A 20294-nucleotide genomic window follows, 5' to 3' on the forward strand; every position below is an offset into this window, starting at 1 on the left:
CTTCCCTCCGTCTTACAGAGTTTGAGCATTAATACTAACACAGCTGCAGTCTCTCATTACATCTCACATGAAAATTTGATGCAGGGGAAGGGTTAATATCATAGTTTTAAAAATGCATCTCCTTTTGGAAATAGGAGAGCTGTTAAACTTTGGTGGGAGGGAGCCTTAAATCTCAATGCGTGAAAATTAACAGCCAGGCTGGGCCTGCAGAGGAGATATTCATCAGACCTTTGCTTTTATTGCACAAATGCTCAGAGGAGAAACTCCCGCTCTGTCAGAGTGCGGCCTCTCCCATCCCCCTTGCCCAAACAGAGTGTTTTAATACCTGGGTCTACATAACTTAGCAAAAAATAGTTAAACAAGGAAGAGGAAAACAAGGCCCTGCGGAGCAGAAGTGTTAAATCATTGCAATAAACCACCCTGTGCCCGGTGCTCCTTAAGTACTTTGCTTCTACGGTGCCCCAGGTATTAAACAGTATCAGCCTGTGCTGTATTGAGCACCATGCTGCCAGAGCTGTTGAGCCAAGAGGGGTGGGGTTTTGCAAAGGGAGTGCTGAAGGAAGGCTTTGGCTGAACAGTGCTGCCCAACATGGGCAATTCCCCTTCTTCATCCAACTGCCAGGACCAAACATGCCAGCACCCCGGCTTGGACTCTGAGGACCTTTTGGCTTTTGATGTCCAACGTGTGTATTTTGACCTGCCTGCTTTCACTTGCAAAGGGCTCAAAGGCACAGAAACATGAAGAGCCCCCTCTCCACCCCCCCTCCCTCCCCAAGATCTTGGCCAGTACATTTATTGATTTATTTTATTTACTTTATTAATAGTCCGCCTTTCTCACTGAGACTCCAGGTGGATTACATAGTATGAGTCAATGGGATGAGACATCTAATAAGAACATAAGTAGAGCTCTGCTGGATCAGACCTTCAAGGCCAGCAGTTTGTTCACACAGGGGCCAACCTGGGGCCTCTAGGAAGCCCACAAGCCAGATGGCTGCAGCAGCATTATCCCGCCTGTGTTCCGCAGCACCTGATTGAAAGAGGCATGCTGCCTCTGATATGTAAAGCAATGGAATAGGACTGGAGTTACAGAAATCTGAAACAAAGCATTTGTGTGTGTGTGTGTGTGTGTGTGTGTGTGTGTGTGTAAAGCACTGTCAAGTCACAGCTGACTTATGGCAACCCCAGCAAGGGGCTTTCAAGGCAAGTGAGGAGTGGTAGCAGTTTGCCATTGCCTTCCTCTGAAGAGTCTTCCTTGGTGGTCTCCCATCCAAGCACTGACTCTGCTTAGCTTTCAAGATCTGATGAGATCAGGCTAGACCATGAGGCCCCCTTCCCTCCCAAAACAAAGCTGACAGAAGAGAATACGTTGCCCTTACACTAGCTACGTATAATGGTCCTTGTTTTCCTAGCCTGTTTGTAAGGATGGCACAGTTTTTAGGTCTTGGGACTTTAGGAAGCACAGTACAAAGAACAACAGATTACTGGGAAATGGCTGTTTTAATGCATTCGCAGCAGAAGTCCTGGTCTGGCCGGGACCCCCCATTATTGTATCGAGGAGGTATCATGGGAGCTCAGTGAAGTCTGAGCAAAGCTGAAGAACCGGACCATCTCCCTTTTGGTTCTTGAGTCCATGGCCCTTCGGCCGCTAGAAAGGAGTGCAGTTTAATCATTCTTTCTATATCCCTAAAGGTTTTGCTTTAGATATCCCAGTTCCATTTTTCTTTGTTACTTTGTGGGTTCTGCTTCAGTTGCCTTCCAGCAAGAAAAACTAGAATGCGTGCCGTTTTTGTGCTGGTGTCCTCGAGCTTTGCTCATTGCACACTTTTTTCTCTTTCAGTTCTTTTAGTCTAAAGTTTTTTTTCACTCTGCTGGAGCACTGGTGCAAAAAGTTGAAATGAAAAATGTATACACAGGAAGGAAATTGGTTTCTTCCAAGGAAACTGGAATTTACCTTCTGCTCTGTAGCTGTGCTAGTATGTTCTTTTTGCCCCTGTGCTGCGGCAGAGTAAAAGAATGTGTGTGTTTAGAGAGAGGGGAAAAGGGGTTCATTTTGTTATTTATGTATAGATTTTGCTCTGTTTGAGAGTTAGTCAAAGAATTTCACACACACACGCACACACAGATACGCATTAAAAAGTGAAACCAAACCCATGCCCCCAAAGAAATGGTTTTTCTTCCTGTATATCTTTTTTCCTCTGTGCTCCAGGGCTCCAGCAGAGTCAAAAATATTTTAAAAACTAAAAATAAGACCCGACTCCTATAGAAAAAAGAGAAAACCCTCTTCCTTTGAATGTTCCTTTTCTCCACAGCCACAATTTAGTGTAATGATATCCTTTCTACCTGTTGGAATCTGATCATTGTTACAGAACAAATTCTAGCTGTACAATTCCAAACAATACTCTGGATTCTGGCATTATCATTGCAATTTGGGTAAAAAGTCCCATTAATGCACAACATCAAACTCTGGCAGAAGTTTTCCTAAGCATCCCTGCTTAGTATTTGGGGGTCCTTAAAGTTGGCATTCAGTTTCCCATTTGGAGTGGCCTTGGATTTTTGATTGTTGTCATATGTCAAGAGTGGGCCTAATAGGCTGTCCGTCTGCATTGTGTTCTTTCTTGTTTTGTTTGTTTCTTTCAGGCTTGTTTGGAGAAATGTGGGGGTTCTGGTTGATGGAAGATAGACTAATGTGGTGTATTTGAGCCAAGAGTTTGCAGACTTTATTACAATGAGCCAAACTCAATAAAGCGGTCTCCCTGCCTCTCAAACCAATACAGAGAAGTAAAATCTAACTTTTCCTGGGCAGAGTTTCAGAGGGTAGCCATGTTGGCCTGCAGTAGGACAGCTAGATTTGAGTCCAGTAACACCTTAGAGACCAACAAGATTTTTTTTTTTTTGGGCGGGGAGCTTTTGAGAGTCAAAATTTTGATGAAAGGAGCTTTGACTCTCAAGAGCTTATATCCGGAAAATTTTGTTTTTGTCTAAGGTGCTACTGGGCTCAAATCTAGCTGTTGTTTTTTTCTGGGCACAGGGACCTCTCGCTTTCTGTGTCCATGGGCAGTGCAATACCGAGCCGCTTCCTGACCTGGCTGCACAGACATCCTTTCCTCAGTTGTAACCGTCAGCGCTTCAAGGGCCCGTTTGGGAGCCCACGTGGCTTTGCGCTGCCTTGTCCACCCTTCAGGGGACTCCTTGGTGAGCAGGCTGGCCTGCTCCGGCATACATTCACATCTTAATGGAAAAGAGGTGCATGTATATATGTTTACTGCTCTCTCTGACAAGAGGGAATTAAATGTCAGAAGGATTTGTAGCATCCGTAATTGAATTGGTGCTGAGAAAAGCAAATCGTAAGGAAGAATAGCACACGAGGATTAGCAAAGAATGTGGCATTTCCCCCCCCCATCCCTGCCACATCTGTGTCTGTGATTCCCCCTCCCTCCCTTGTTAAGTTAGAGATGATGATAACTGAGGCAACAGTTTTCAGCTGATCCCTGTTGTTATGGTCAAATATTTGTTTCTAAAGCCACATCTGGCACAGTCCTCTTGACCCAACAAAGGACTTTGGATTGGTATCCGTTAGGGAGGAGCCACTGCCTGCCCTTTGATGTAATGCCCTGACAGTTCTCCAAGTTTGCTGTGCAGTCTAATTAATATCCGTGTTTCTAATCTGCCATAAATCTTGCGTGCACATAATTTGTGTACAGTGAGGGGACGGGGGCCACCTGGAAGCCCTCTTTCCAGCCTCGGTTTTGTGCTGCTAGAGTCAACCTTCACACAAGTCACTAAGGGTGTTTCTTCAGCTGGGTGTGTAAGACAGTAACTTTGAAACTGCCCACTCAATAAGCAGACAAATCTTCATTGCTGTTGGGGGTGCTTTTATTTTATTTTATTTTATTTTTGCATTTGCAGGACGTCGAAGGAAAAGAGTTACGTAAAGAAGTGGAAATGCCTGATCTAATACCTTGTGACACTTTCAGATTAAAAAAAATTGATTTGCTTCCTCGACAGCTAAAAATAGAAAGGCTCATTCCAAAACTGCCCCCCCCCTCCACACCACCAGCTGGTCCCATGGTGGTTTTCCTTTAACTGTTGGGAAACCACTCGAGAATAAGAAGTCAAAACTAATCTTGCCGTTTTCCATTCAAAAATGAAACCAGCAATCTAAATTTGCAAGCATAAAATATCCCTTCCGCTTGCCTTTTCTGTGTGAAAAAGTGCCAAAGTGCCCTTGGAGATTGCCACGAGGTAGAGGAAAAGCAGGGGGGGCCTCTGGAATGGATGCAGAGCTGCCCCTTGGGGTCCAGGGTCCCATTCCCCAGTGCCCCAGAGGGTAGGAAAGAGGCCACAGAAGGGAGGTGTAACTCTTCTGAACAGCCTCAGGGGCCACGAGAGACCAGCTGTGTGATCTTGCCCGGAGTTATTCCAGCCTTAGACTGAGGGAACTCTGTGTAGGAGACGGCACTGTTGGTTTCCGAGTGTTATTATCCACTAAATTAAACATGGCTTGGAACAAGTTTCCTGCCTCTGTGTTATTGTTAGGGATGCTTCCAAAATTCTCCTCCTCTGAAGTACTCCGTGCATTTTGGAGTTCAGAACTACTTGATCTCGTTTCCAAAAAAGCCATTAAAAACCCTGCATTGTTCCAGGTTTTTCTCTCCAAATTGTGTACACACCGTGTTGTTTGCCAAAGTGTTCTGTTTGTTTGCGTCTATTCCCCTCTGTTACTTGTGTGCATGTAGGCAGTGGGAAAACACGGCCAATGAGCATGTTTAATATAGAGAGTTGTGTCTCAGGTTGTTGTTGTTGTTTTTTAATATGGGGAATGAGGCTTTTGTAAGAGTCCAAGGTGTGCATCGGTGAAATCGCACCAGAATTTCAATTCAGCAGTGCATACAGTTGCATCAGGATAGTTTCTGGCAACATTTGAAGAGGAAATTTGAGGAGGGCAGGAGTTGGACCCCCATCCAGGACTGCAGTGATATGGAGCAAGGGACAGAATCTGGGAGTTTGGATGGTCACAAGATAAATGTCTAGTGTATGTAATTCCCATGATCCAGCTGCCTCTCTGTGCTTTCATGAATGCAAGAAAAAAAGAGAGAGTGTTTTATTGATACTATTTTTATTAAAACATTTATACCCCACCTTTCCTCATGGCTCAAGGCAGCTTACGATAATACTTAAAAACATTTTTCAGTTAAAACCAAAATCATAGAATCATAGAGTTGGAAGGGACCACCAGGGTCATCTAGTCCAACCCCCTGCACAATGCAGGAAATTCACAACTATCTCCCCCCACACCCCCAGTGACCCCTACTCCATGCCCAGAAGATGGCCAAGATGCCCTCCCTCTCATGAACTGCCTAAGGTAATAGACTCAGCATTGCTGACAGATGGCCATCTAGCCTCTGCTTAAAAACCTCCAGGGAAGGAGAGCTTACCACCTTCTGAGGAAGCCTGTTCCACTGAGGAACCGCTCTAACTGTTAGAAAATTCTTCCTAATGTCTAGACAGAAACTCTTTTTATTTAATTTCAACCTGTTGGTTCTGGTCTGACCTTCTGGAGCAACAGAAAACAAAATAGCAAGCCCCAAATCTCTGCCCACCCCTTAAAAGATGCCTGCTGCTCACACCCATCCCAAAGCCCTGGCAAACAGGCAGGCCTTGCAGACTTCCTGGCAAAGCCTTGGCAAACATGCAGGCTTCCTGAAGATCTCCAAGGAGCCCCCCCCCCCATCTTTTCAGGGAGCCCATCCCACAGAGCAGAGGCTATGGCAGAAACGGCCCAGGCTCTGATCAGTGTCAGACGGGCCAACCTGAGTGGTGGGAGAGCCAGCAGACGGCTGCCTGATGACCTTGGTTGGCGCACAGGGAGGTATGGAAGGAGACCATCCTTCAAACATGGGTGTATGGTTCAGGGAGGTGCAGGGTCCCTTGTACCCTTTGACATGCCATGAGGCTTCCAGGGTGCAATGTTCTTTGTACGCTCAGTAGCATGGGACACAAGAGGTGCGAAGGTCTCAAAGGAGGGACGGCTTTTCTGAGATTGTCCCCACTTGAAGATTTGTCAGGAAATGGTTTCCACTCCACCCCTGTCCTCAGTTAAATGCCTTTTCAGCTTTCCCCCTCAGCAAACGTTAGTTAAATGTTTTGTGGGGTGAGGGGGTTCATGATGCAGAGCTGTGCTCACTGGGTAGCCAGAGAGGATTTTTGCCTCCACTTGCAGCTGAGCATCACTTCCGGGGCTCCTTGTGTAGGGTGCCATCCTGCCAAGCCTCCTTTCTGCATGTTGTGTGTCTGGTCCGCCTCTGTGGGTCTTGCACAGGGACTAGGAAGGTTGTGCGGCAGCCCCATGGGGGGAGGGGCTTGCGCCTCTTGGCTGCCCAGTGTTTTGTCCTGATGCGAACCTGGGTTTTGCTGTTATTTCAAAAAGGTGGTGATAGTGGAGGAGGAGGAGGTAGGGAAACCGCTGAAGGACCCTTCTCCTAATTGAAACTGTTTTTTTAATTAAACTGCATTTTACAGTCCTCTTGGTCACGAGTTATTTACTTACATCCTTTGGTGCTTAATCTTGCAACAGAATTGGAAATATCAATAGAAAGCATAAATCCAAAGCGCCGGCTGAAAGCCGCGTCTCCGACTTCGCCTCTGAAGAGCGCCATTACGTTGAGCTGTCACGGATCTGTACACTTGATCGATAAACTTCAAATATTATTAGAGGTGGAGGCTTGGGAGATTGGCTCTGTTCTTGGGAGAGAGATAGAGATAAATCTTTTTTAAAAATTGACTGGAATTTGCACACTTGCTCTTCCTGGTGAAATGCATTTCTCTTAGGTGTCCGGGTAGCTGCAGGGGTTGGTGGGGGGCAGATTTATTGGCCGTGTGCTTCTTGTAGTGAAAGATTTAAATGGTAAATCCTTCACATATGACTTCACAAATCATGTAAAGTTAAAAGAATTTTACCGTTTCTGTTGCTGCTGTGCTTAAATTGTAAGGGATGGCCTGTAAATCATTTTAATGGAGGTGTCACACTTGAGCTCAATAAAAGGGGGGGGGGGAGAATAGCGACAATGGTTTGGCTTCTATTCCAAAATGTTAATGTATTAATCAACGAGAGAATAATTGTTTTTTACTACACTGTAAATCTTGGTTGTCGTGAGAATTACAGGGAGGGCCAGTGTAGCCGCCTGCTTAAATTAAAATTGTTTACATTGCTATACATTCATTTTATGCAATCATCCCTCTTTCTGAGTTCATTCTGGAGTTGTTCCCCAGCCAGATGAGTCATTCCTCTCTAAGCGGGAGGCACCCCAAAGAGGAGGGAGCCGGGGAGAGATGCTTAGAAAAGCAAATAACCACCATGGCAAGTTAAATACGTGAAACGAAGCCACCGGAAGCCGCATGCGGCGACTGCTGCCGTTGGGTCACAGTGGGGTTTGGAGGGGGGGTGCTGCCTTGCAGAATGTGGAGCAAACAGGCCAGTTGTCTAGCGAAGGTTATATTTTGATTTTGCTTGAGAAGGGGGATCCCGTAGCAACTTGGGTGTTGTGTGTGTCACGTTTCTGTGGTCTTTTCCCGTTACTTGAAATGAATGGGGACGTGTGTTTCATTGTTGTCTTCATTTTAGGGTTCCGTCCAGGGGGCATTTCTCGTCCAATCGATGCTGCAACCTGACTTCCATGTGCTTCTCTCCCTCCCTCCCCCACCCAGCACCCCTCCCACAATCCCAGTCTGCCCCCAGTGTGTTGGGTACTATCCCAATGGCTAGAGCCAACTAGCTTGGCTGAAGTCTTGCCTGAACTGCCTTGCCTGGGTGGGCCACTCTTTAGCCCACCCAGAGTGGCCCACCCAGGCAAGGGGAAAGGGGGGGTGTTCCAGCCCGTGGCTGATCAAAGTGGCAGGGAGTGACGTTGCTGTTTCATCTTCTGTGCAGATTCTCGAGCGGGGGAGGAGAGCCCAATCACAGCAGTAGACCACGCAGTGATCGGCGGTGTTGTGGCCGTGGTGGTCTTCGCCATGCTCTGTCTTCTTATCATTTTGGGACGATACTTTGCAAGACACAAAGGTAAATCTGGAGAGAGTTTGACTGCAATGATCTTTTGCCCACAAACATGGGGGTGGGGGTGGCGCACAGCCCCTCCTTTTGCCCATTTGCCTCTTTTTTTCCCAGGCTTCTCCCCCCCCCCTTTGTTTGCTGCTTCTTTTCGCCATTTGCAGCTTTAGAACCATGAACAAAAAAAGATTGTCTCTTCCTGGGACAATCTTGGCCAGTTGCGCAGGCAACAAAACAACAATATATATATATATTTATTGCATAGTGTGCACAATTGCATTTAAAAACACAGAGCCTAAAATGCAAGCTTCCTAAAAAGCACAAAGAAGAAAAGGTTACAAATATTACAAATGCATACACAGTTGATGCTAATATAATGACCAAAATCTGACCAGATGCATTTCGGCCTTTTAGAGGCCTTCCTCAGTGGTAATACATACACAGTTTTACAATACACATCCTGACATATACACAAACATTGTGTATATAAACACCTCTTTTTTTTTCCTTCCAGAAGGCTTTTTTCCCCCTTATCTTGAAAAATGTTTGTGTGTAGGTCACGATGTGTATTGTGGAATTGTGTATGTATGACCACTGAAGAAGGCCTCTAAATGACCGAAACGCGTCTGGTCAGATTTTGGTCATTATATGTATTAGCATCAACTGTGTATGTGTTTTTAAATGCAATTGTGCACACTATGCAATAAAAGTATATTTATTTTTTGTTACATTAGATAGTATTTAGCTCAACCCCTTTGGTTTCCCCTCATTTTTAGGTCGAGTTTCTCCCCCCCCTTTTTTCTTTAGTCGTAGATGCCCCTTAGAGCCATAGAGGGCACCCTGCCATTGACGGGCATCTGTGAGCATTCTGGGTGGCCAAGGGAATATTTATGGCTTTGACCATTGAGTTGTAGTGATTATGCTTGCATCCCGCCCTTCCTGCAAGGTGGGCTGCCTGCGTTTCATCCTGTTTATCCTCACAACAAAGGGGCAATAAGTAGCCCAAGGCTGTCAGCAGGGTTTGAACTAGGGTTGCCAACCTCCAGGTACTAGCTGGAGATCTCCTGCTATTACAACTGATCTCCAGCCTATAGAGATCAGTTCTCCTGGAGAAAATGGCCGCTTTGGCAATTGGACTCTATGGCAGTGAAGTCCCTCCCTTCCCCAAACCCTGCCCTCCTCAGACTCCGCCCCAAAAACCTCCCCCCAGTGGCAAAGAGGGACCTGGCAACCCTAGTTTGAACACAAGCCTCTTTCATCCAGAGGGTTACCCAGCGTCCCTACCCCTGCTAGCCGCCAGCTGCCTTGAGCCACTCCGGCCCTGGTTTGCTTGGGACTGCGGAAGCCCCTTTTCGGTGGCCCCTCCGTGGAATGGGCGCTGGGCCTCACAGCCCTTCTGTTGCCCCTCTCTTTCCAGGCACGTACTTCACTCATGAAGCCAAAGGAGCTGACGATGCGGCCGACGCAGACACAGCGATCATCAATGCCGAGGGAGGCCAGAACAACTCGGAAGAGAAGAAGGAGTACTTCATCTAGATCCGCCATGGTTTCCATGAGGTGTCCAACTGCGGACAGTCACTGGCCCCGCGTGTAGAAGATCAAGACAGTGATGTTGGAAGTTGCTACCAGCTTACGGCATTTTGCTTTGTCTCTGTCTTTTTCTTTCTTTCTTTCCCCCTTCCAGTACTGTTTTATTTTATTTTTTGGATGAACGGATGGATGGATGGATGGATGGAGAAATGTGTGGTACTGTGTGAGAGTCCAGGAATTCCTATGTGAAAGTGTTCTTTGTAAAGTACACTCTGCTGTTCGACACCTCAATTTATTTGGGTTTTTAATTCTCTGGCCAAGTTCAACTTGGATTTAGTTTAGTTCCATCATTTGCAGAAAATTCTGTGCCTTGTTTTATTTCTTGTTTCATGGGGAGGGGGGAGCAGGGGGGGTCCTGTTGGGTTTTTTTCTCTTCTTCCTAGCCTCTCTTGGAATTGCGTGCTGGGATCCCTTGCAAATAGATTTTTTTCCCTTCATTTTTTTAAAAAAATACTCCTGGGTTGTTTTTATGTTGTTGTTGCTGTTTGAAATTGTGTCATCGAAGGAGAACCAGCACACCGTAGATTTCATCCTTTGGAATTCAGTGTGTTCATAATCCATTCGACTCCCTTGTCATGAAAGCTTGGACAAACAAACTTTTTAGGAGAGTGGTTTTCGGCTGCCCACGTTTCCAATGCTGCAGAAACAAGAACGTAGTCTGGAACGTCGAAAACGCTTCCCCACCAAGAATCGCAGCCATGCCGGGTTATCTGCAAGCAAAGTGCGCCTTGAGAAAGCGGAGCCTGTGAGCTCCAGGTTATCTGCAAGCGAAGTGCGCCCCAAGGAAATGGTGCCTGTCTGATTCGGTGTCTGTAAACTCCGGTAAGCCGCACGTGCCCCTCCTCCTCCTCTCTGGACAGGAGCTGGTTTGGAAGGGATCTTTCTGGCCTTGGTCCTAAACTACCGTGACAGATGAGGGCTGCTGTTTTCATGCAAGTAGGCAAATTTGAATCCTCCCAGGAGGGGGAGGGGGGAGCTCTGAAGTTCTGCTCTAATTATTTCTGTTCCAAACGATCCCGTCAATGGCTCCCTGTTGGCCTTGCATCTCTGTAATTTCCTGGAAACAGGGAGGGGAAAAAACACCTTTGTGATGTGAACGGACTGTGAATGAGCCAGATTCTCAGTTTTGTGTCTTGCTTTAGCCTTTCTTCTCAGTTGTTATTTTGCTGAAGAGGGGGAGGTGTGATGATTGCGGCCTGCAAGTACGGTGCGTTGCAGGCAGTTGTCGTGCTGAGCCTCCGACCGGAGACTGTGTGAAATGCTTTCCTTCTTTTGGGTTTGGCTTGACAAAAGCCAGGAAGGGAGAGAAGAAAAGCGGAGATTGTTTTCACGCTGGACTACCCTGCGTCTCCCTTTTGGAAAGGTCACAGCAGAGGCGGGGAAATCGGCAGGGAGGTTTTCTCCTCTTCTAACCCAAATTCTCTCTCAATGTCAGGAGCGTCTGTGAGTCTTTCTTTTCCCAAAGTGTACACTTTCCGAGCACTCGCCTTGACCTCCTTTCCCCAGCCTTAGAAGCCATCTGCCAACCGCTTTCTGGCCCTTCCACGCAGTAGTCACATCGAAGAGATACCGGCAACAAGCTTACCTTGGGAACACCTGCTGCCACGTGCTGCCCCTTCCCGAGAAGGGCACCCTTCACTTCCTCAGTACAAGGCACTGTGAGGAGTTTGCTAGTCCTAAACCTTGAGCAGGAGCAGAGTTATGAAGAAGAGTCACGGCCAAGCGGCAGGTGACAGTTTCCACGGGGAAGATGGCCGCCTCGCGAGGAAACGTGTGGAGGAGCAACGAAGGATTTTGATGGATTTTTACAACTGTCGTGTTGCATACTTGCAAAGATTTATTTAAGGGAGGGATGTATCTCAATGTCAGCATTTTATTTGTTTGTTTTTTTAAAGGCTTTTTAAAAAATATTTTTTTTCTAATTTTATTGGCAGAACCATATAGACGCTACCTTTTTAGTGAACTATCTGGTACACAAAACAACCGTGTGTTTTGTACAGCATTTTGCTTTTATTTTCCCCCCTCACATGAACACATGAAGCTGCCTTATTCCGAAACAAACCCTTGGTCCGTCAAGGTTAGTATTGTCTACTCAGACTGGCAGCGGCTGTCCAGGGTCTCAGGCAGGGGTCTTTCCCATCACCTCCTGCCCAGTCCTTTTAACTGGAGATGCTGGAGATTGAACCTGGGACCTTCTGCCACCTTCTGTGGGACCAAGCAGATGCTCTACCAGTGAGTATCTACCACAGCCCCTCCAACCCTGAAAAACATAATCGATCCCAGTTGTCCCCTTTTTCCTGCTCCAACAGCGTTTAGCCACATGCAGCCTCGGTTCTCATCCTTCAACACTACTTGAGACAACAGACAAATCACCCCGGAGGGCAAGGAGAGCTACTGAAAGATTGGGGGGGGGGCTCTTTTTCTACGCCTTGATCACAGAACTGGCATCCTGTTTTCTGAGCAACTCATCTTTGTTTTGAAAAGTGTACAGTCGTGCCGTGTTCCCAATGTAACTTTGACTTAATAATGTTGACATGTCTCAGGTTCATGTGTTTTGATTGGTGTTTTCCGTCTCAGGTAGATCGCAAAACTTTTGGCCCCGCACGTGGAAAAGAGAACACAACAAGCAACCACCACAGGAAATTACGGATTTTAGTTGTATATCAAGTTTAAAGGCATTTTTTTTTTGTTTCTGCAAGTATACGGTGCACTGTTTGAAATGTATTGTTGAGTATTGATTTGTACAGGTTTAGATGCAAGGGTTTTGTTAGGAGTGGAGAAAGAACAAACTTGTTTCTTGTGGGTATTGTGGCTTGGGGTTTTTTTTTTAAACAAAAAAAAGCATTGGCAAGAAAAATGAAGGATGCATTACTGATGCCAAATAAGCTTGTTCTTTACTCACCGGTGACCTTTTTTAATTTTGCCCCCTTAGACCGGTTCCGTTTAAGGTGTCCATGGATGACGTTGCAGTGTAAGAAAAATGCATCTCCATATCTTCCCATTCACATTTTGTATTGGTTCATGTATACCATTTTTACAAAGAAAAAGAAGTACTATAAAGTATCTGTCTTCTTAATAAAAACAAATTAATGTTACAAAACTATTTCCCAGTCTCAAACTTCACTCTTTGGTGTTTCAAACGTGGTAACTTGCAGAAAGGGTTCGGCATCGAAGGCCTGGACCCTCCCAGAAGGGATCCTGAAACCTGTTTCCAGAGACCCAGAGGACGCGTACCCCAACCCCCAAACACACACGCGCACACTGCAGGTGCACGTGAGAGGGCTGCCACTGTGGAGTCTAGTTGTGCCAGCTGACAAGGCTGTGACTGGGGTCCGCCCACTGCCCATGGCAGTCCGAGGGTCTTTCACAGATGAAACTCTCATGCCCTTGAGGACCAGCAGGAATTTATTTAAAACATGTTTATGCTGCCTTTCTGAGGGTCCCCAAGGACACACACACAGAAACATTAAAACATTTGAACAATTAAAGAATAAAGCCAGCGTAGCTTAGTGGTTAAGAGCTCTCTAATCTGGAGAACTGGGTTTGATTCCCCACTCCCCCACTTGAGCGGCGGACTCTAATCTGCTGAACCAGGTTGTTTTCCCCACTCCTACACACGAAGCCAGCTGGGTGACCTTGGGCTAGTCACAGCTCTCTCCGCCCCACCTACCTCACAGAGTGCCTGTTGTGGGGAGGGGAAGGGAAGGTGATTGTAAGCCGATTTGATTCTCCCTTAAGTGGTAGAGAAAGTCGGCATATAAAAACCAACTCTGCTTCTTAAAATTATAAAAACTGTTCAATTAAAAACCATAAATGAGCAACACTAGAAGGAGGTCCAGTATCCATTATTGGGGGGGGGGGGCGGGTATGTCAGATAAAACAAAAAAGTCTTCACCCACTGGCAGAAGACACCAAGAGAGGGAGACATAGGAATCTGCCTGGGGAAGGAGTTCCAATGTTTTGGTGCCACAACAGAGAAGGCCCTTTCTCAAGTCACTGCGCGCCTAGCCTCAGATGGCAGTGGCAACTGAAGCAAGGCCCCCAGAGACAACTGGAGTAGGATCATATGGAGAAGGCAGTCCTAAAGGTATGTTGGTCCCAGGCTGTACGGTGCTTTCAAGGTCAGTACCAGCTCCTTCAGTACCCTGGTGTAGACCCCTGGATCTTAACATTGGAGAAACATGGGGTTATGCATCCCTAGAAATGACTTCCTTTCTGACCCCCATCCACAAAGTAGGCCCCACCATTCCTAACAGCGATAGCTGTTCCTGTCCCATATGTGATCCCCCTTTTGTTATCAGTGGCAAAAAGGAACACACATGAACAGATAAAGCTGCCTTATACTGAACCAGACCCTTGGTCCATCAAAGTCAGTATTGTCTATTCAGACCGGCAGCAGCTCTCCAGGGTCTCAAGCAGAGGACTTTCACATCATCTACCTGCCTAGTCCCTTTAACTGGAGATGCTGGGGACTGAACCTGGGACGTTCTGCAAGCCAAGCAGATGCTCTGCCACTGATCCATGGGCCCTCCCCAAAATGCATTGAACACACATGAAGCTGCCTTATACTGAATCAGACCCTTGGTCCATCAAAGTCAGTATTGTTTTCTCAGACCGGCAGCGGCTCTCCAGGGTCTCAGGCGGTGGTCTTTCATATCACCTACTTGCTTAGTCCCTTTAACTGGAGATGCCAGGGATTGAACCTGGGACCTTCTGCATGCCAAGCAGATGCTCTACCTCTGAGCCACAGCCCCTCCCTCTCTCCTGCAGTTTGCTTGTTCAATGCTGCCCCCCTCCCATCACTAGCTGTCCCGCTCTGACAGCCAAGGAAGCGTTGCTGATTTCTGGGCCTGCTAGGTGGCATTTGCTCTTCCTTGCCTGTGTGTATGTAGTATTTTTAAAGCTTCCTCTCCTGCTAAGTTATTTGTGAAGAAAGGCACTCCAGCCTAGCTGTTAGGGGAGATTTTCCCCTGAAGCCCCGGCAGTTTTCATGCCTTATTTGGAAAGAAGATAAAAGGAAACCTGTTTGCTCAAGGGCAAGCACCGGCGTTATTAGTTTTTCACTATTGTTTTGGCTGATGACATTTCCCAGTGCTTTGGCGGGTGGCCCGAAGGTGATGTGTGGGCTCTAATTGGTGCCATCGTTCACCACCCCATAGAAGCCGGAAAAAGCCGGCCTTTCTCGATAGAAGAGGCTCATTTCCTTGGAGAAATCTTGTACTTGTGCTGGCCGCCTGAACACTAAATCTACAGTGCTGATGTTCTTCTCAGCGTTTCTCATCTCTTCTTTAAAAAAAAAACTTAGTTGTTCCTTTTTAGCTTTCAGTGCGAGCAGAAGAGGACACCTGGGCCCTTGTCCCTGGACGGAGATGCAGCCGATGTTCCTCAGGGACTCCAGCCCCCAGTAGCCTCTGCAACAGGAAGATGCTAACCACTGATGCTTTATCAGTGTGGCTAGACATGACTACCCTAGAATTGCCCTGCCAGCCTGCAGTAAACATTTTTACAGTAAGAATCATAGAGTTGGAAGGGACCACCAGGGTCATCTAGTCCAACCCCCTGCACAATACAGGAAATTCACAACTACCTCTCCCCCCACACCCCCAGTGACCCCTACTCCATGCCCAGAAGATGGCCAAGATGCCCTCCCTCTCATCATCTGCCTAAGTTCATAGAATCAGCATTGATGACGGTCATAGAATCAGCATTGCTGACAGATGGCCATCTAGCCTCTGTTTAAGAGATGTTCAACAGTGGAATCAGCTACCTAGGGAGGTGGGTGAGCTCCCCCTCACTGGCAGTCTTAAAGCAGAGGCTGGACAAGCACTTGTCAAGGATGCTCTAGGCTGATCCTGCATTGAGCAGGGGGCTGGACTAGATGGCCTGGATGGCCCCTTCCAATTCTATGATTCTATGATTCTGTCCGACCCTTATTCCTACGAATCCTCTAGATTTGCTCTTCATTGTCCTGGGGTGTGCCCCACTCTTATCTTTCTCAGACCAAAGCTGAGCTTGTCTCTGCCCTGGATCTGCTACCAGTTTTGAACTGATTCTGCTCAGGATTCTCTGACAAAGCCTGCCTGTGACCTGGCCAGCCTCTGCCTTGGGGTGGGCTCGAAAGATCAACCCCCAACCACTCCAAGCCAGCATCCCACCCCTGGTCCACTTTCGTGGGGTAACATCAGTGTGCCAGCTCCTGTCCCCAGAGTGGCTCTCTAAAAACAACGAATTTATTTAAGGCCAAATTGTGTCTGCTTTGGACTAAGATTCCCCCCTTCCTCTCCCTGCAAGGAAAACCTTAACTTTCAGGGATAGAAAACCAGGGGGACATGTGAGCAGAGGAAGTCTTTTGCCAAAGACCTGTGGGTCCATCTTCCACAGAGGCTGTCCCAAGGCATCAGCTAAACAGAGCTCAGCTAGTTTCTCAGGGTACATAAGAACATAAGAAAGGCCATGCTGGATCAGACCCAGGCCCATCAAGTCCGGCAGTCTGTTCACACAGTGGCCAACCAGGTGCTTCTAGCCAAAGCACCAAAAAAGTCAAGGGTTGCTACTCAGAGGCAGGGAATGGCAAATCCCCCTCGTATGTCTTTTGCCCTGACCTGGACGGCTCAGGCTAGCTCAGTCTCATCAGATCTTGGAAGTTAAGCAGGGTCGGGCCTGGTTAGAATTTGGAGGGGAAACACCAAGGAAGTCTAGGGTTGCTAGGCAGAGGCAGGCAATGGCAAACCACCTCTGAATGCCTCTTGCCTTGAAAACCCTACAGGATCCCCTGCAACTTTATGGCATTTCTACCACCAACTACTTTGAGAAAATGAAAATATCTTGACTCTGGCCCCTTCCTGCACCACAGATCATCTGCCCCTCCTAAAAAACCTCACACCCATCTCTGTTGGGAGGTGGCTTGCATCAAAACGATGTCAGAGTGTAGATTCCCTTTTTAAAGATTTCTACATCTGTTCCAGTCAAGGACCAGAATTACTTTGATAGCCTGTGGTTTTACAACAGTTTAGCTATGAAAGGAGAATTCCCCTAGTTTCTGAATCCTTCAAAGCCCCGTGGAATCATCGCTGGGCAAAATAAGGGCCTTCACCACAGGGGAAGAATCAAAGCGTCCTGCTCCTTTCTGGAACTCTCCTGCCGCCTCTTTAACATGCGCGGGGCTTCCTTGCTTCATATTCCCAACCTGATAGCCTTAAATCTTCCTTAAGTGATATCTTCTCAGGTTAATTAATCTCCAGGCTTAAACTTGCTGTGAGCAGCAGGCGGTCCGTCCTGAAGTCAGCAATGTTACGATTGCATCTCCTAATACTGTTTATCCTGCATTAGTGTTTACTTAAGGAGAAAATTGATCTGTAATTGATATTTCAATCTTCCAGAGCTGATGGGAGAGACTCAAAGACAGCAGGAAAAAATATTCAAATCCAACCATCAGGCATGGAATATTTACATGTACATTTCCTCCCCCTCAACACACACATATACATACTTTTTTAATAGTGTGTGTGTGTGGCTTCCCCACTCCCTTTGCCTTGCTTATGCATGTATCCTCCTTGTGAATCTGCAGAAAGACAGGACCATAATTCAGAATTATGTGCTCACAGACCCCAGATTTGCTCTGGGAAAGGAACTTTACATGAGTAACTCTCCTTTTTCCTGTAGATCAACATGTGTATCTCCTGCAAACTTTTATCTGTGCCTCCAACCCCTCCTGAATCAAGATCGGGGTGGGGGTAGGGGAGGCAAAAACCATTTGTGTCTAAACCAAATTTAGAAGGCCACAGAAGTAAATGTGTAGAACGGGTTTTGGGGGGATGGGATAATCACACAGTGAAATCGATGTGGAGTAGATTCTGGATGGCCCACGTGAGCTTGATCTCATCAGATCGCAAAAGCTAAGCAGGATCAGCCCTGGTTAGTAATTGGATGGGAGACCACCAAGTGAAGTCCAGGGCTGCTGCCCAGAGGCAGGCAATGGCAAACCACCTCTGTACATCTCTTGCCTTGAAAACACTCTGGGGTCACCATAAGTTGCCAGTGAATGAATGAATGAGTTTTATTTGCATGTAGCCATAGGCCATTACAAACATGTCAACAATTACCTCTAATAGTTATAAATATACAGGGGTCACCATGAGTTGGTGGCTGCGACTTGTTGGTACTTTTCACCATCACCATCAGATTCTGGGCAAACAGCTTCTCCTTCAAACCATACATAATGTAGGGCAGTACTTCTACCAGATGGGTGTGGGCCTTTTGCATCAATGGCTTTAAAGGGCTGTTAGAAAATCCACGGAGGAGGGAAGGTCTATCAGTGGCTGTTGGTCATAGTGGCTAGATGCAGCCTCCATGTCCAGAGACAGCGAGTGTGCCTATTTCTTATCCATGGCTGGGGTGCAAGAGTTTCTGGATTGCTCACCTCTGACTGTTACACAGGACACGGTGAGGATCCCTTCTGCTGTTTGATTGAATGTGCATGTGCCTGTGAGTGTGTTTGTGCTGTAATCTGCCTTGAGCTTCAGCAAGAAAGGCAGGTTGTAAATGAAGTCAGTTAATGAAGAAACCTGTGTAATGTGGGGAGGGGAGGCAGCATAGTCTAGCCTGATCTCAGAAGCTAAGCAGGGTCAGTACTTGGAAGGGAGAACATCGAGGAAGACTCTGCAGAGGAAGGCAATGGCAAACCGCCTCTGCTTCTCACTTGCCTTGAAAGCCCCTTGCTGGGGTCACCATGTCAGCTGTAACCTGAAAGCACTTCACACACACACACACACGCACACACACACACACACACACACACACACACACACACACTGTATAATGTGTAACAAGAAATGTGTGCTCTACTGTACAGAGAAGGGAGTGTGAAAAGCTGTACCCAACTCCAGGTGGAGGGGGGGTAAGTTATGAGATTCCCCAAACTTTTGCTGTCGATGCTAGAAACCGGGGTGGCAACTTGGATACTTCTGCTCTGCTGACCAGTCACAGGAGAATGTGGACTGCCCTGCCTAGCCAGGCAGAAGGGCTTAAGTTGAGCACCCCATCCAATGGGCTTCCGAAGTAAATGCCAAGGAGCTCAGCTGGCTGAGCCGATGATGTTTCTGGTTCAAGTTTTTGAACCCCTGACTCATCAACTCAACAATGCCCTCTCCCACTCCCCCACTTCTCTCTTCCTTTGGCGTTTCCCCAAACCCATCTTGGCACCCAGCCCAGAAGTGTCCTTCCACACAAGCCCCTCCCCCTGGATTTGCTGTCCACAAAGTGATGTGAGCGCATCAGAATTTCCCCTTTCAGACTCTTCTCTCTTTCCAAGTTCGCTCCAGGGTGCGCGATCTGATTGTAATATTTATAGATGAGGAACTGCATTGACCAGTCCTGCAAAATAAACATGTGTGTGTGTGTGTGTGTGTGTGTGATTATGGTGGTAAAGCTATTTGTGGGAGAAAATAGACCAAGTCTCCAATGTTGGAAACGTAGTCCATATACAACAATGGAGCAAGTTGGAGCAAACCTGGCTCAGAATTGCCTTTTTGCTTGGAGGATTTTTGGCTCTTGGCCTGGTACCCACCTGCAGAAGCGTTTGTTCCCCGAAACAGCAAGAGTTTTAGTGTATTAGGTTGATGCGATTCAAGCCTGGCACAGGTTCTCTGAGTGGCTGCAGTGCAACCCAGACTCTGAATCCAGACACGGAACGACCTGAATTATGTGGCTGCCAGGCTAGAACCAACAAAGCCTTTTGTAAGCTAATCTTTCTCTGAGAGATCTTCTTTGGACGGCCTCCAACAGGGCCTCTCTAATTCCATTAAAGATTACAGAAGACTGGAGAAAAGTGCTGCTTCTTGGACTGGTCCTCCTCATTGCACTCAGAAATCTATCTCCCAGGAAGGTTAGGTAAGCTGTCTGCAGCTATTTTGAGATTCCTTGGAGTTTCCTTGCCCACCTTGATCTTCCCCAGCAATACACAGCCATGGGAGGAGTGTGTCGGGATGGGGGGTCGGAGTCCATCTAGGCTTGTACAGCTGGGACAAGAGGTAAGCCTCTGAGTTCATTTATTTATTTACTTATTTCTTTCATAGTCTGCTTTTCTTGCTGAGAATCAAGGCGGATTACCCAATTAAGAACAATGCAATCAAAGCTGTATGATACATACAACAAAATAAGATTGCAAAATTAGAGTAGCACACTAAAAGCAGCATGCTGCGTGTTTTAAAACAGTATAAGACATACAGCAAGCAATACAATGTAAGCAGATCACAAAAAATAGAGAGCTGAATTTGCGTCCAGTGGCACCTAAGAGACCAACAAGGTTTTCAGGGTCTGTGCTGCGGAGAGCCAGGTGCAGCAGTAGGAAGTCTGCAATGAACAAAGCAATGGAAACGATCTGACACGTACAGATGTGGCTCCATTCCCTGAATAAAACGGCTGTCTTGAACAATTCAATTTTACACATTCTGGGGAATGGTAAAAAAAGGTGGGGGCCCCTCCTGGCCTTGTCAGGCAGGCTGTTCTGCCAGGAGGGGGCCATGGCCGAAATGGCTCGGGGAGGGGGCGACTGTCTTACCCATTTGTAAGGTGGCACATTCAGAAGGCTTTGCTCAGATGAGCGTAGCATGAGAGCCGGTCCTGCAGGTGCGTGGGCCCAAGGCCATGAAGGGCTTTG

At 47.1% G+C, this 20294-nt stretch overlaps 1 protein-coding gene across 1 annotated transcript in view; it reads left to right on the forward strand.

The window, feature by feature from the left end:
- The window catches only part of CADM1 (cell adhesion molecule 1), a 304386-nt gene extending 294413 nt beyond the window's left edge, over positions 1–9973 (forward strand). The window contains exons 11-12 of the mRNA XM_056860835.1: positions 7928–8059; positions 9465–9973. Of these exons, the coding sequence (XP_056716813.1) occupies positions 7928–8059; positions 9465–9583 (251 nt within the window). The 3' untranslated portion in view covers positions 9584–9973. The remainder of the gene's footprint in view (positions 1–7927; positions 8060–9464) is intronic.
- The last annotated feature ends 10321 nt before the right edge of the window (positions 9974–20294 follow it).

The sequence above is a fragment of the Euleptes europaea genome, chromosome 14, assembly GCF_029931775.1.
Source record: "Euleptes europaea isolate rEulEur1 chromosome 14, rEulEur1.hap1, whole genome shotgun sequence".
Lineage (NCBI taxonomy): Eukaryota > Metazoa > Chordata > Lepidosauria > Squamata > Sphaerodactylidae > Euleptes > Euleptes europaea.